Raw genomic sequence first — 13,840 nt, 5'->3', positions numbered from 1 at the left:
ATGCAATTTGAAAATTTCATGCATGTCCAGGTCACTGAAACAAATACAAATGACAAAAATGAATGGCAAGGCAAGACAGAGTGACCAGTTCCACTGAATACATAGGCATTGCAATTTCCCTGAGGTTGCAGCAAACAAACATTAAGTGTTTCTAGGAAGCAGGAGTGGCATCACTTCCAAGGTCAAGAGAAGTTTACCAGCTTTTTTGCAGTTTCAGGAAGAAGTGTGTTGAAAAAGCTAGGAAGAGCAGTCAGTCCTCGCCATTTATCTGCTTCACCAAAGGCTGGAGAAGCAGTTAACTGAGGAGTTCCTCAACAAGAACAGCAGTGACAAAGTTCTATCCATTTCTTCTCCGACTGTATCTCTGAATAAGCAAAAATCAGTCCAGATGGTTCTCATAATGAAGTTACTAYAGTGAGACTACTTACTAGAAGAACTGAAAAGCCTGTCTTTGGTATCTGCATTTACAAAGACAGCTTCAGAGGGCATTTTTAATTATGGGGCATCTCTGGCACATATGAATATGCTCTTTTGCCTGCTGATAATCCCCTACTATTCGACTCACATATGGGTGAGTCAGGTGTCTTTTATCACTGTAATGTCCTTGCGGAGAAAGAATGTCTTCTGAGCACAATGTTTATGAACAGGAACAGTATTGAGCCAGTGGCAAAGCAAGCAGTAAATACAGAACAAAGACTGAAATAGCTGAGACAGAACGTTCATGGTATTGGGTAGAAACAAACTACTACTATTGTAGCCAAAAGTAAAAAATGAACCACCAAGCCTTGGTCAGCTCCCACCGGTGACTAATCATTACTCAGAGAGATCAAGGCTATCTCCCTCTCATATCCTGAATAACTCAAACCTGAAGAAATTAAGCAGAGGCCTCTCAAAGTTGTAATTCAAGAGGAAAACGCTCTTTCTACTGTATTGTTCGATGGACTACTTTGCTTAATGTTATGAGTCTACCACTGTTTCTACCTGCTGAAGTAGGGAACACATCAAAATTGTCAAGATAACAGACTAGCTGGCTCAGCTCTAGAGATCTAGCTGGCTCTGAAGGCAAGTTTCCAGGAAACTCGACATCATGGTGAAAGGAACTACCAAAAATGGGTCAAACAGGCAGGAACAGACATGGCAAAATTGARTTTCTTTGGAGCAGTCAAATCACTTAATTTCCCATTGTATAGGAACGTTTCCTTTCTTGGCCACCCCTTGTTCCCTTTTCCACAATGCTATGAGGGAAGGTCCCACCTTCAGCTCATGCTAGAAGGCAGGAGCAGTGGCCAGGGACAGCGCAGACGGGACACTTCTGGTTGTGGTGAGCAGCAAGCAGGAGGTCAGTGCCTACATAATGTAAACCCCCCTGACTTTCTGCAGCTGTGAGTGTGATGGAAACTACAGAGCTGGGTGGGCTACTTTAGCAGATGAGAAGGAAACTTGTGAAGGGGAAGGCCAATATGAGGCAATGACAGAGGGCAGGAGAGAAACAGAACACAGTTGACTAAGCATGTTCTAATCCTTTAAAAATTTTATATATCTCACAGCATCCCTTTAAAAGAAAGCCGATTTCCAAAGCATCGAGAAACCATTTTTATAACTTCTCAAAGCTTCTTTTCATTAATAATCTCAACTTCTGCTCTAGTGAAAGTTAAAAAGCAGCATTTTGTAATATTTGATTTCTCTCACTGAGTTATTCTGTGCACATGGGAACTGTGGACTCAACAGAACTCTTTTCTGATGGGATGATATCAAGCTCCTTAGGGTATACTGGTATACTTTTCCCTTACAGAAGAATTACAGTGGCTAAGAGTTTCTAAATGCAAGGAAAATAGGAGAAGCACAGAATTTTAGTTAAAAGCGTAAAGCAATAAATGTCGACTGCAACCTCACAGAAACTGGAAGGCCACCTTCAYGGCAACTCTTTGACTCACAGACTTTTGGTGGATTCTCAAGAGAACCCTTTTAGTACAGCGATCCACTGTGGCAGCCCACTTCCTCTTGGCCTCCTCATCCTCCTCCAGCAGGCATCTCCTCAGGTCCTGCTTGTCGGCCTTGCTCAGGGTCCTGTCAGTAACGGGACGCACCAACTGTGAGAGGTTGAGGTGACTGTATAGGCTTCTCTCCACCACATAGGTAATATTGAACTCGCTGACAGAAGTGCGCCCTCGTAGCCTTCTGTTTGGGAAGCCACAACCTCCACCCCCTTTCGCTTTGTGCCGCAGTAATTGTAGATCGCAAGTTGTGGGGGATGCTCCTTTCCTAGCAGGGCGCTGGCAAAGAAAAGCTCTGGAACAGGAATAGTTAGTATCCATTTTCTTCAATCGGATCTGCTTCCTTACACTCTGAATCTCCTCCAGGGACACCAGAAGATGGTGCTTGTGCCTGTTGCTGTCATAAAAGCAAATGCTTTCTGTACTTACCCCATGGCTCAGGGAGCCGAGGCTCTTCTTCATCTCCCCATCTGTCAAAGAGCGGCATACTTTCTGGGTCTTCTCCTCTTCTGGGTAAGAGAAAAAAGTCCCAAGTTTCTTGGGAGGCTTGATAAGGCCACGGCTATCAGTTTTGCTGAAGGTCTTCACCAGCTTCCGGTTAGCTCCCCAAGTATCAAGACTGCTGGATGATGGAGAAGTAGTGAGTGAGTCCGAATCATCCTCTGGCTGCTTCTCACAGGAGCTATCGAAGTAGAATTGCTTCTTGTGAACTCCAGAGTAAAGTGCCGACCTGTCATCCAGTATAGGAGAATTGTCAAGTGAGTGCTCTTCCACACCTAAGGGGACAAAAGCAGCACAAAGCATGTCATCACTCATTTAAAATGGAAGGAAACCTCCTCTTGAAATAAGAAGCCCGAAAGGTATTTATGGGTGGATAAATCTGAACCAGTTCCTTCCATTTGTGAAGTGAGAGTTCTGGGATGAGTTAATAATAGACTACAGCATCCAGCACCGCTGTAGAAAGCAGTATTTGTCCCAGAAAAGTATATACAGCTGAGCTCAAGGATGAAATGAAGAGTCGGCTTTTGCTGGAAGAGGCACCAATTTTAGATATACAGAAATTATTTAATGAACACCTGCAAATAGAAAAAAAAGTAGGTCATACTGAAGGTGTGCCGATTTCAAGTGTCCTGCTAATGACAGAAACGCAGGGTTTTCACCAACCATATATTACAGAAAGGAAAGAAGACTTTTTGAAACAGAAGCAGGGTCTATGGGCAAAGGGCCAGGACTCTTTGGGGGATGGCGTGAAGCGAAAAATAGTACCTGAAATTGTAATTCCTTTCTACACTTATCATCCAAAAACCCTTCCCCCTCAGTGTTTTCTCCTGAATAATGTTTAGGCTTAGGTTTTATATGCAGCAGCAAGGGATTGGTCAAACAAGAATACATATCCTTCTCAGTCCTGCCTGACATATTTCATGGCACTCATGGATATATATCAGAAACACACACAGAAACGCAACTGCATTTGTTCCTTGCAGAACACACACAGAAATGCAACTGCATTTGTTCCTTGCAGAGAACTCAATGTGGGTCATGTAAACTTCCTTTTAACACCAAACTTCCATTTAGTAGGGGCAGACTTTGCCTTCATCTTTGATGATTTGATAATGTTACAGGAGAGCTAAATTTGAACAACTATATAAGTATCTATGATTTCCTAAACTAATCCATCCAATAATAGGACACATATTTCAAGATGAAAGAACATCAGTTGCTTTATACAGGCTTCCAGTCTCATCTTCACTCTGTTGGCAAAACATATTTGACACATATTTGCCTCAACCTAAGACACTGTTTTACCAAGATAAAACTAGCTGAGACAGTGAAGGGCTCGTGGATCACATCTGACACATCACTTTCGCTCTTGAGCTCCTGGGATATAGATTGGAGTCCGATTTTAACACCATTTTCACTGACGTGCACAACTTGATTTTTTCTCTTTTGAACAGAAAATAGACTTTCTTCTGGGACTGCATACGTGTTGATAAACTATTTTAGTCTGTTGAGTAAATATGTTTTTAAACAGCTTGTAAAATATGCATTGTGTGTCAACATTGTAGCAGATGTTGTTTGGAGACAATCCATGATACAAACCCATTATAACACAGATGTAGATATGACTTATTTTTAAATGCTACACGAAAAAGAGCCCCTGAATTAGGAAGATTCAGTAATTCAATTACAAGAAGATTAACAAAAAATACTCATGTATTCAGATATTAGCACAGACTAGTGCCCACCAGATCATCCAGATTTATACTTCATGTGATAAAAAAGCCAATAGTAGAAATGTGAGAGAAGGATCTAGGACTAGGGTACTTTTCTTTAAAGAAACAATGGAAATATGTAAGAGAAATTTGGCAAAACTATTCTTCTTTGTGAAGAGATTTCTGAGGAATGTTTCTTTTGGGGAATTTTATGTCTTATTGAAACTGAGCCCACTCTCACACTTTGACAAAGACTGTTGAACGCTGATGAATTTAGCAAAATTTTATTGATCTTACTGCATCAAATTTGATAGCCAATCCTCAACAAGCTAGCCATCTAGAATTTCACATGACTTCACACTTATATACTGATTTAAATAACAGCAGCAGAGATCTCAAAAACCTATCCAGTCAAATGCAGGTAACCTGTTAAGCCAGACAGCAATCCCCAAATCTGACCAGCGTATCTTCTGTGAATTCGCAGAGTCCTCTTATATACGTGAATGGGAATATCTACCTACAGTATGAGATACGAGATACGCAGCATTTGGGCAGCACTTTTTATTTGACACATGAAAACTGGGGTTTAGGAAAACCTTACTGAGGAAAAATGCTATACATATCCAGTGAATGTTTTGCCTGCTTAAGGGGCCTTCCGCTTTATGTAGAAGCTATGTAGAAGTAATCTATGCTGTTATTTAGCAATAATTGTTTTTGTTACACTATTTCCCAAGAGCCAATCTAAAAAGGAGCTCCAGCATGCTAGAAGTACACAGAGTTATAGATAACTTACGCAGAAGAGCTACAGTTAAAACAAAAGACAGGCAGAAGATAGAGAAAGAAAGAAGCAGAGCAAACCATTTTTATTTGTGACAGTTGTGAATTTGGTGATTTTTCTGTTGGGGGGCATGGGTGGTTGAGCTCAGTGGAAAAAATTCAGAGGGAACTGCGACACTTAAGGGAAAGAGCGAGGGAGAAAAGGAAATAAGGAGATGAAACAGATTTTGAAATGGAGGTGAAGAGCTGTGGGAGAGGGAATTGGAGCAAAATAGTCAGTTAACATGATGAAGAGAAAGTTTGGTCAAACTGTAGGAAGCATCCAGAGGCCCTGTGCAGGCTGTTTCTGCAGCTGCTCCCACCACTGAAATCTTTGGCTGATTGCTCCCTGCAGCTTTCCACACCCAGGCCCACAGGGTAGGGGAGGAAAGGCAGCTCTTGGGTCCTTCTTTCCTCACAGCAGCATAAATATGGGTTTGTTTTGCCCCTTCTCATAAACTGTGTTTTTGCTGCTAAGGTAACTCAGCTTTATATGCTCTATTTTTAAACCCTCTTTGTCTTCCCTGGGAGGTGACAACAAAATCCTCTCAGACCACACTAGATGCCCTGTCCAGAGCTGTAGACTTGCCTAAGCCTTTCACTCAGACCAGTAACATGACCATCATGCAAGAAAGAGGCAGGCTAAATCCTAAACTTGCTGACAGCATCCTACCACATACCTAGGAAGATGCATGAGTTTTCCTTTAATACACTACAAAGTAGCATAATACAGTTTAGCTCAATACAAAGCTGACGGGAATCACAGCATAAGATCCTGAGCAGGCCACTAACATAAGGGGACATCAACAGCTCCAGGGAGGACTCAAGCAGGACTTGCAGAGAGGTGACCAAGGCTTATGCTTTTTTAATCTGAGCGCTTGCATAAGGATACAGGTCATCAAGAGCTAATTCTGCAGCATGGCACTCCCAGGAGGTGAACTGTGTTCCTCTTCTCCCCACCCTCCTCCTTCTCCATTCTTTCTTTCTTTCTTTCTCTCTCCCCCACTCTCTTGGCAGCATGGCTCACTCAGGAACCAAACTATGAGCAGGCTCCCCCAGAACTAGGACTTAATACTGCACAAAGTGGCAACTACCTCACAAGAATGTCTAACAGAGTTTCTGTACTTTTGCCACAGAATGATGCCATGTAGTGCAGCTGTGCTACTAGCCAGCCTTTCCCCTCCCAAAACTTTAGGAGCTTCACCTGTGCAATGCTCCTACAGCGAAGTCTCCCAGGCCTCAGAGGAGGGAACAGAGTTGCGGTTGCTGCGCTGACCTCCTTACAAACACCCAAGGGGCAGCTGGCTGGAATTTCTCCTACTCATTCCCTTTACAGCAGCACATAGTGTGGCGCATAAAACTTAAACCAAGTTCTAATCTCCTAATGAAAGGCTCTGGGAATAGCAGGAGATCAGCAATAACCACATCCTAGATTGTCACTTTCCTTCTTTCACAGTCTCAAATTGTAATTACTTGGGTAATGCATGCACCATAAAAAAAGGCAATCTTTTTCATTGCCCCTTAAGCGCAGTCTGCCCCTCCTCTCCCCTTCACTTTCTGTCCCCTCTCAACAGAAAAATATATTCATACATTCAGTTTTAATCATATATACTTTGCTTTTTACCTTCTGTGCTGGGTTTTTTCATTTCTTCCACTCTTATGAGTTTCTTCCTGACTCTGCGAGTAGAATTTACCAGCTTGTGCAATCTCTTAAACTTCACCGACTCCTCTGTTTCATCATCGGATTGTTCTCTTGACTGGCAAAGAAACAAAAGAAATATTAATAAAGTACTTGCTCCATGGCTTGCTGCTTCAAGTCAAGTTAACCCAGCTCATCTGCTGCTCTGTGTCAATGCAGCTTTGTAACTGGTGTTACATTTTCAGCCCAGGTCAGCGAGAAAAACTTCAAATACTGAGAGTTTTCTTTCTTTCTTTCTTTCTTTTTCCTTTTTTTTTTTTTAAAGCGTGACATACCATTTTGATTTCTAAATCTGTGCAACGTAAGATCCTAGGCACTGAAATTCATTCGTGCCCTTGTCTTTCTTCCCATGCATTGTGTAATAACTACTTCCACGTCCTCTCTCAGTACGTTTCAGGCAGGGCTCTTTCCCAGGGCTCTTCTCACCATACCAGCTATGCTCCTGTGGTTTGGGTCAGTCACTGGTCTGTTTGGCATCTCAGAACTTGCTGTTTAAACCTGGTTATAAACAGCTTCTCCAAACTGAAACTCTGTCATTGACTTCTCTTTTTCCCCCCCGCCAATCTTCCCAGAAAATCAAAACCAGCAGCACAAGAAAGGGACGGGAAGGAAATGGAAGGAGGAGACCTCATCTGCCTCGTTCAGAAACTGCCACAGCTACAAAATGTTCCTTTCCTCCTCCCTGCACTCCTGCTGCAGGCTCTCGAGGCTGGAATTGAGATGGACACAGCATTCCTCCAACACTGACCAAGGGAAAACTCTGACCTTTGCAGATATACAGTACAGTCCATATTCCCCAGCATCCCGTTTCGTTTTGCATCTGATCCAGTATGCTCAGTTCCAGCTGTTTTCCCTCAAGTATCAAACATTACAGAGACAAAAAAAAATTCTCCCTCTCCAGCAGCAGTGACACAACAAGCTGAAACAATCCATTCCTTGTGCAGGAGAAGACGACTTCAATTCTCGAGCCAGACCCAACCTTCAGTGTGCTACTTCCTCTGTTTTAATCTGCTCAGAAGGAGAAAGGAGTGGAGGGGGGGCAGGGGCGCGGGGCGGCAGGCAGGAGTCTCCCGCTCCTCGCGGACAGCCCTGGCACTGTGCGCTGCACATTCCTGCGCGCCGCCCGGGCTCCAGCTGGAGCGCGCCGCGCGCTGTAGACCTTACTCGGTGCTCGGGMGCGCTCCCAGCCAACTCGCTGCGTTCTTAATGGTCAGCTCGCCGCGATCTTAATGCAGCTTCCTGCATTCAGCGAAGCGGGCTGGCTTTCCTGACCGCTCCGCTCTGCTTCTCCTTCTCCTTAATAAACTTGAAAAGAGGTAAAATCCTGAGCAAACACAAGGCAATAAAAAACCGATCCCTTTCTCTTCCCTAACAAAAATGCTGTCTCTGCTTTACCAGAGACTGAGTAAAAGACAGGCGCAAATATAAGAAAAGTTTTTCTGCTTTTCTAATACACTCAAGTATCAGGATGCRGTGGTAATAGTGCATGCCATGGGACAGGACACCAGCGAGCAGTTGTATAAGCACAAGTACATTTTCAAAGGTGCAAATAGTGCCTGAAGGAATCAGCACAGCTTTGAAAATCTACCGCATAGGAATACATTTTACAATGCCAGAGCAAACCTCAGCCGCTGTCTGCAAGGACACTGCCAATTACTGATTTCCCACAAATTTCGTATTATTCCAAAACAAGAAGAAATACCAAATGAACCACATGTGGCAGTAGGAATTGCCATTCTGCCATCCAAAACCCACAGGAGCACATTTATTATGGGTACAAACTGGATAGACAATTACCAATCTTCCTACAGGAAAATGAAGGCAGTAAAGAGGATTAACAGACTTGTTTATATCAAGATAGATTAAGCTGCAGGATGAGCATTAATTCAGAGATTATAGCTGGGAGAACTTGGTGACATGTCAAACAACAAGACAAACTCCATCATGAATATTTAGATAAGATGAAGAATAGAATATTGACTGTAACTCAGAAGTTCAGGCAAGACTTTTTAGGCCATTAGGCAATCCTGGCAAGCAACCATCACGCAAACTCTGCACTCAAACTATGTTTATTTTAAATGCAATTACTTTAAGTCATTTCTTTCCATCATTATTTTTCATATACCCTTGGTGTGCAAGACTAGTGCTTGTAACACTGTGAGCTCTGTCAGACTTAGAGAATAGCTCAAAACTAGCTGTCCACTCCAGGATTTCACTGAAGAATAAGAACGCTGACTTATAAAATAACTGGTCTTATTTTGGCCCACTGGTATCCAATAAAACCCGTTCCCCTCACTGTCGTCTACGAAGAGTCAACAGAAGAAGAAATAAAGACGGAACATTATTAAATGACATTTGCAGTCGTTGTTGACACAGCGCAAGTGAGCACCGAAACGGTTTCAGCGGAGGATGCCAACACCACATCCGATGGTTGATACAGTGGGTCCCTACCACCCTTTAAAATAAATACCAGTAACATTGTAAGAAGAGCCAGCTGGTATTTCCTGCAGTTTTGGGACTCTGGGCAGCTTTTGCTCCAATGAGCCGAGGCTCTTCATACACAGTGACAGATACCTCCCAGCTCTGATGCTCGGCTCTAAGATCTGAGAACAGCTTGTGTTTAACAACGGGAGCCACCGGGTAACAGTCTGACTAAAAACAAAATCGGAGCCCCACTCGCAGACTACTACTTCTCACACTGAGCCGCATGTGSCACGGGAAATCTTTTGTAAAGGAAGGGGATGGTTAATAACTTTATGTATAAAGACCAAAAAGCATCCGTCACTATGCCAGTGGTGCTGGTCAGGAAACTTTCTTGTCAAATAACGCCGATTCCTTGAAAACGAAACTGTTTTGGAAAAGGATTACTTTCGATTCACTTCCTGTTTTTGAAACAATTGAAAAAAAAATTGAAATGATCAAAATGTTCCCTTTTGGCWTGCAAAGTTTAACTTTCAGCTCAAGCCACTTTTCCTTTACAGCTAAGACTAAAAAGAGGAAAAGAAGTGCCAAACATTCAGGCCAAAGTGACATATTTGGAACTGATCAAACGCGAACGCTTTCACCTATCCAAGCCGCTTTTCCTGCCCTGCTTTCAACATCACAGAGATTGTTGCTGTTCCTCCCCATTTCAGACGGGAAAGTTATCCTAATCTCGAGAATTCCTGTGGCTTAGGAACACGGTTTCCTGGACAGCTCTAGCAGCTGCACTTTGGCGCAAGAGTTTCCACGCGGCTTGCTGCCGGGGTCCCTCTCCGGCTCGCTCTCCCCTTCGAGGTTTCTCGATGCCCCGCGGCGCTACGGGAGGCGAGAGCGCGCTGAAGAGGCGACGCGGCTGCGCTGCAGGTGCCCCCGCGAGCAGGCCGGTACCGCGGCGTCCCGGCGCGCCTCCGCCGCCCCGAGCCTCGAGCGCCCTGCGAGCTGGCCCCTCCGCGTTTTCCGCRGGGAAAACGGGCGGATTTGCAGTACTGTAAATAGGAACAACTTAATTTCCATCTTCTCTGCTCCAAATTTTTTTCCATCCAAAAGCCCCATATGGCTCAACTTTTAATTATTTTGGCTAATGCTCTATGTAGTAATTCTGCGGTGAATGCTCAAGTGTTTCATTTCTGGTTTCCATGGCAACATTACATCAGATTGCAGACAGCTGGCTCCACAGCCTTAAACCATAACAAATGGACCAAGCCAATAYACAAAATCCTGCTTGCTTTAAAGAGATAGCGCACCGCTCCGCTGCCGGGGCCACAGCGAAGCCTCTGGGGCCAATTTGGCGGCGCTGCTCGGGCGGAGGCTCCTTTCCCCGCTCCGCTTGGAACAAGTGCATCCCCGACACATCTGCAATGCTCTCACAGCGCGGAAACCCCGCCAGCTTGGAGAGCGCTGCTACACGGACRCATGCAGGGCTACGGGGGAACGGGAACTAAATTAACAGCATCTGTAAATACCAAGGACTGCACGGAGAGGGCTGCAGCCACCACGTACCACATGGCTGGAGAAACGGCCAAAGCCCGTCCCTACCGCACAGCTCTTCGCCACCACCAAACGYGGCCCCCAACCTACGGAGACGTTCTCAAACCCGTAAGAGAACGGCCCCCTTTGCCAGCTCGGTCATCTCGTGTATTTGGAATAGTTTTTGCAACTGCGTATCTCTGAATGCCGCACGTTTCATCGTCTCGTAGGTAAGAGCAAAGAAAAAAGCCCTATAACCAGGCACAAATAAGGAACTAACACACGCACTTTGCTAGCCGAGGCATTCTCCATAGGTCTGCTCCCGGCTTCCTCTTCGCCTTCTCTCCCACCCTCCTCCGGCAGACGCTCCTCGGCCGCCCGCCCGGCCCCCAGGCGCGCGCCTCGCTCTGCAACTGCGGGGCATCCGGCCCGCTCCGCACGCCGCGTAACGAGCAACAGCCCGCAGTCCTCACCTCCCGCTTGGGATCGCTGCTTTCCACGCACACGCAACGCTAACGTTCATTAGGGTATTTGGACTTAATTGGCCAAACGTAAAGCAGAAGCGAGTAGCTAGCTTTCTGCAGGACTACGCTTGGAAACGCTTCAGGGCTGCAGCAGTCTTTGCGAAGCACAAGATATGCAAAGCTTGCTAGCCAGGTCCTAATAAAAAYGTGGAAGAAATATTAGGACAATATTCTGTTAAAACTAACCTAACCGATTAATCTGTTTCAGCTCTGTAAACAAACACATACATGACTTTCACGTGAGCTGTATGAAGCCATTTAGAGAGATTCATTTTATGCCTGGTAATAGTTCAGCCCCAAATAGGAATCTCTAGGAAATCTCCAGTCTCAAAAATCAGGAAATCTCTTAATATCTTATTAAGCCCAACCGGCAATTATTTTTGGCTCTCAGGCACCTCTTGTCCGGCAGCGTGGGGTAAATATACACATCCAGATTTATGAGCATATCGCATTGCTAGCTCACTGCAGAACTACAAGCTCTACACTAAACGCAAAGAAATTTTGCAGTTCACTTTAGGAGACGTGGCTACACGTGTCCTTTCTTCTTTCTCTCTAAAAAAGCTTTACATCTGCCAAGAAAAACAACTGTTCTAATTTTTTCTTTCTTTCTTTTCTTCTTTTTTCGTTAGAGATGCCTGGATAAAGTCAGAGACAGGAAAATAGAAAGGAAGAGAGCTTAAAAGCCCAAGGAAAGGAAGAGCAGACCTGAGAAAAGCCAAGCATGCTGTGCTGTGCCTAAGAATAACCACAAAAGCCTTTTCTCTTTCTCCCTCTCTGAAACGGGAGGCACATCCTCTCCACATCATGCTACATGCTCAGTGACTTACCAGCTTCGGCATTTATAGGCCTAAAGCTCAGTTTCAAGTAATTCCCCTGAGTGCTCAACTGCAGGCAGCTTCGTAACCCTAAATTTAGGATTAGACCCTTCTTCTTAAGTATTGCATTCGCTTAGAGTCCTGCGCGCAAAATGTCTCTTCTTGTGGAGTTACATTATCAGACACCAAACTGGCTCCGATTCCAGCGCTGAATATGTAAAGAAGAAAAAAGCGTGATGCTGGACTCAATTAGCTGTTTTCTGCTCACTGATTGATTCCCCCAGTTACTYGCTAGCTGCATAACTTGCAAGAAAGGCATAAGTCATCAGCTCTAAGCAAATCTTCTATTCACCACAAGGAAAAAAGGGAGTGTTGTACATGGCAAACAATCCCTGTTTTCACTGACGAAGGCTTGCTGACCTCTTGCTGGCCTCCAGTTCCTTAATTACTGTCTATGGAATTTCAGTGAAAGAAAAAAAATACAGAGAATCTCTGCAAAGCCAGGACGAAGACTGACCCTCAAACACTACTGCTAGGGTGGAGGCTGTGTCTATAGGAAATGTAACTTAAGCCCTTTACCAGGCTCTTTTTGTCTTCAATTTTTAATTCTTTTGATGAAAAGCCTCCCCCCACCCTGAGAATTCCCCTTTATAAATGGCTAATTTGACAGAAAAATAAACCTTGCTTCAATGTTTTTTAAATTAGTGAACTTAAATACTTTTGTTTTGTTTTGTTTTGCAGTGCCAGAAAAAAACATCATCACTGCAAAGGCAAATGATGTTTAATTTAGAAATCTCAGAAGGGTCTAAAACTTGCCACATGCTGCTTTACGAAGTGCTGCAGCGTGACTTTCAACAGGCAGAGTTTCTCCTCCTAGGCTGGGCTTTCTTCTCCCGTCCTTGGAAACAGACTGCGAGATGCTCAAGTAAATTGGCACACCTTTTACGTCCAACCGTACCTAATCCCAAACCTTTGTGCAAATCCCTACTTTGGACAATTCCTCCCAGGGCACAAGAAAACACCAATGAAAACCTCCATTAATCAGGAGCAGTGCTATCCATGGGTGCAAGGTAGCAGCAAAGGCACACCACGCCAAAACCCTCTTTTAGCCACAGAAATATTCCCCTTACCTTGCAAGACCTTCAATGCCCAGTTAGCCTGGGCTCACCCCAGACCAGTCACATAGTGAAACCGTAGCAGGATTAACCATTTAGTTCTGATGACTGGCTGCTTTTTAATGAGCCACCCAGCCAAAAATACTCTTTCAGTTTTCTCCATCTTTGAGCTAATAACCATACAACTTTCTGCTCTCTAGGGGTCATGTAAACTACATTTACTGGCTGGCTTTAGCCCTTAAACTCTGATGTAAAACCCTACGGAAGATTCTAAGCTTCAGATAAAAACAGCTAGTGTTCTCCAATTTCAATAACATACTGGCCCATATCAAGTGAAACATGACAGCGACTTCCTTGAAATATAACCTAGATTCCCCTAAAAGTTCATGGCCATGAGTGAAACTGGTCTACATTTTGGGCTTGCAATCTGAGTTGTGAAGGTTTCAGGTTTCATTACGAAAGTTTTGCAAACCTCTAATCATTGCAGGAACTGTTTATAGAAAATCGTGTGAAGTTCAGATGTGATAATCCACATCGTATTCTGAGGTTAGGAAGAAAATCACCTCAAGAATTTTAAGAAAATTACAGGAGGTCAAAAATGTTTTTGCCACTTAACAAAATTAACTACAAGAATATGAACACATATTGCAAAGATTGTAAAAGTCTAAAAAAAATGTGGTGGTGTCAGCCCTCTTAGGTAAACTGAAAAAAGCAGC

The 13,840-nt window shown here is 44.1% G+C and overlaps 1 protein-coding gene and 1 long non-coding RNA gene across 8 annotated transcripts in view; one reads left to right on the top strand and one right to left on the bottom strand.

Annotated features, from left to right (window-relative positions):
* Positions 1–13,840, bottom strand: part of SASH1 (SAM and SH3 domain containing 1) — a 193,109-nt gene that overhangs the window by 27,501 nt on the left and 151,768 nt on the right. For 4 of the 7 annotated variants that reach the window (XM_085310568.1, XM_085310577.1, XM_085310590.1 and 1 more), the window contains exons 9-10: positions 6,648–6,780; positions 2,424–2,770 (exon numbers count right to left, since the gene is read on the bottom strand). In XM_085310568.1, the coding sequence (XP_085166694.1) occupies positions 2,424–2,770; positions 6,648–6,780 (480 nt within the window). Of the gene's footprint in view, positions 1–2,423; positions 2,771–6,647; positions 6,781–6,997; positions 7,455–7,487; positions 7,710–12,021; positions 12,304–13,840 lie in introns of those variants that run through there. The other 3 variants (XM_085310597.1, XM_085310617.1, XM_085310606.1) reach the window with 3 other exon arrangements.
* Positions 10,427–12,710, top strand: LOC146601198 (uncharacterized). The gene is made up of 2 exons (XR_014896534.1): positions 10,427–10,900; positions 11,824–12,710. It is a non-coding gene; the product is annotated as an uncharacterized LOC146601198 (long non-coding RNA).

Source organism: Rhea americana, unplaced genomic scaffold, assembly GCF_003343005.1.
Source record: "Rhea americana isolate MKP2758 unplaced genomic scaffold, rheAme1 scaffold_108, whole genome shotgun sequence".
Taxonomy (NCBI): domain Eukaryota; kingdom Metazoa; phylum Chordata; class Aves; order Rheiformes; family Rheidae; genus Rhea; species Rhea americana.
Note: the sequence above shows the minus strand (reverse complement) of the source record. Positions and strands in the feature narration are given on the sequence as shown.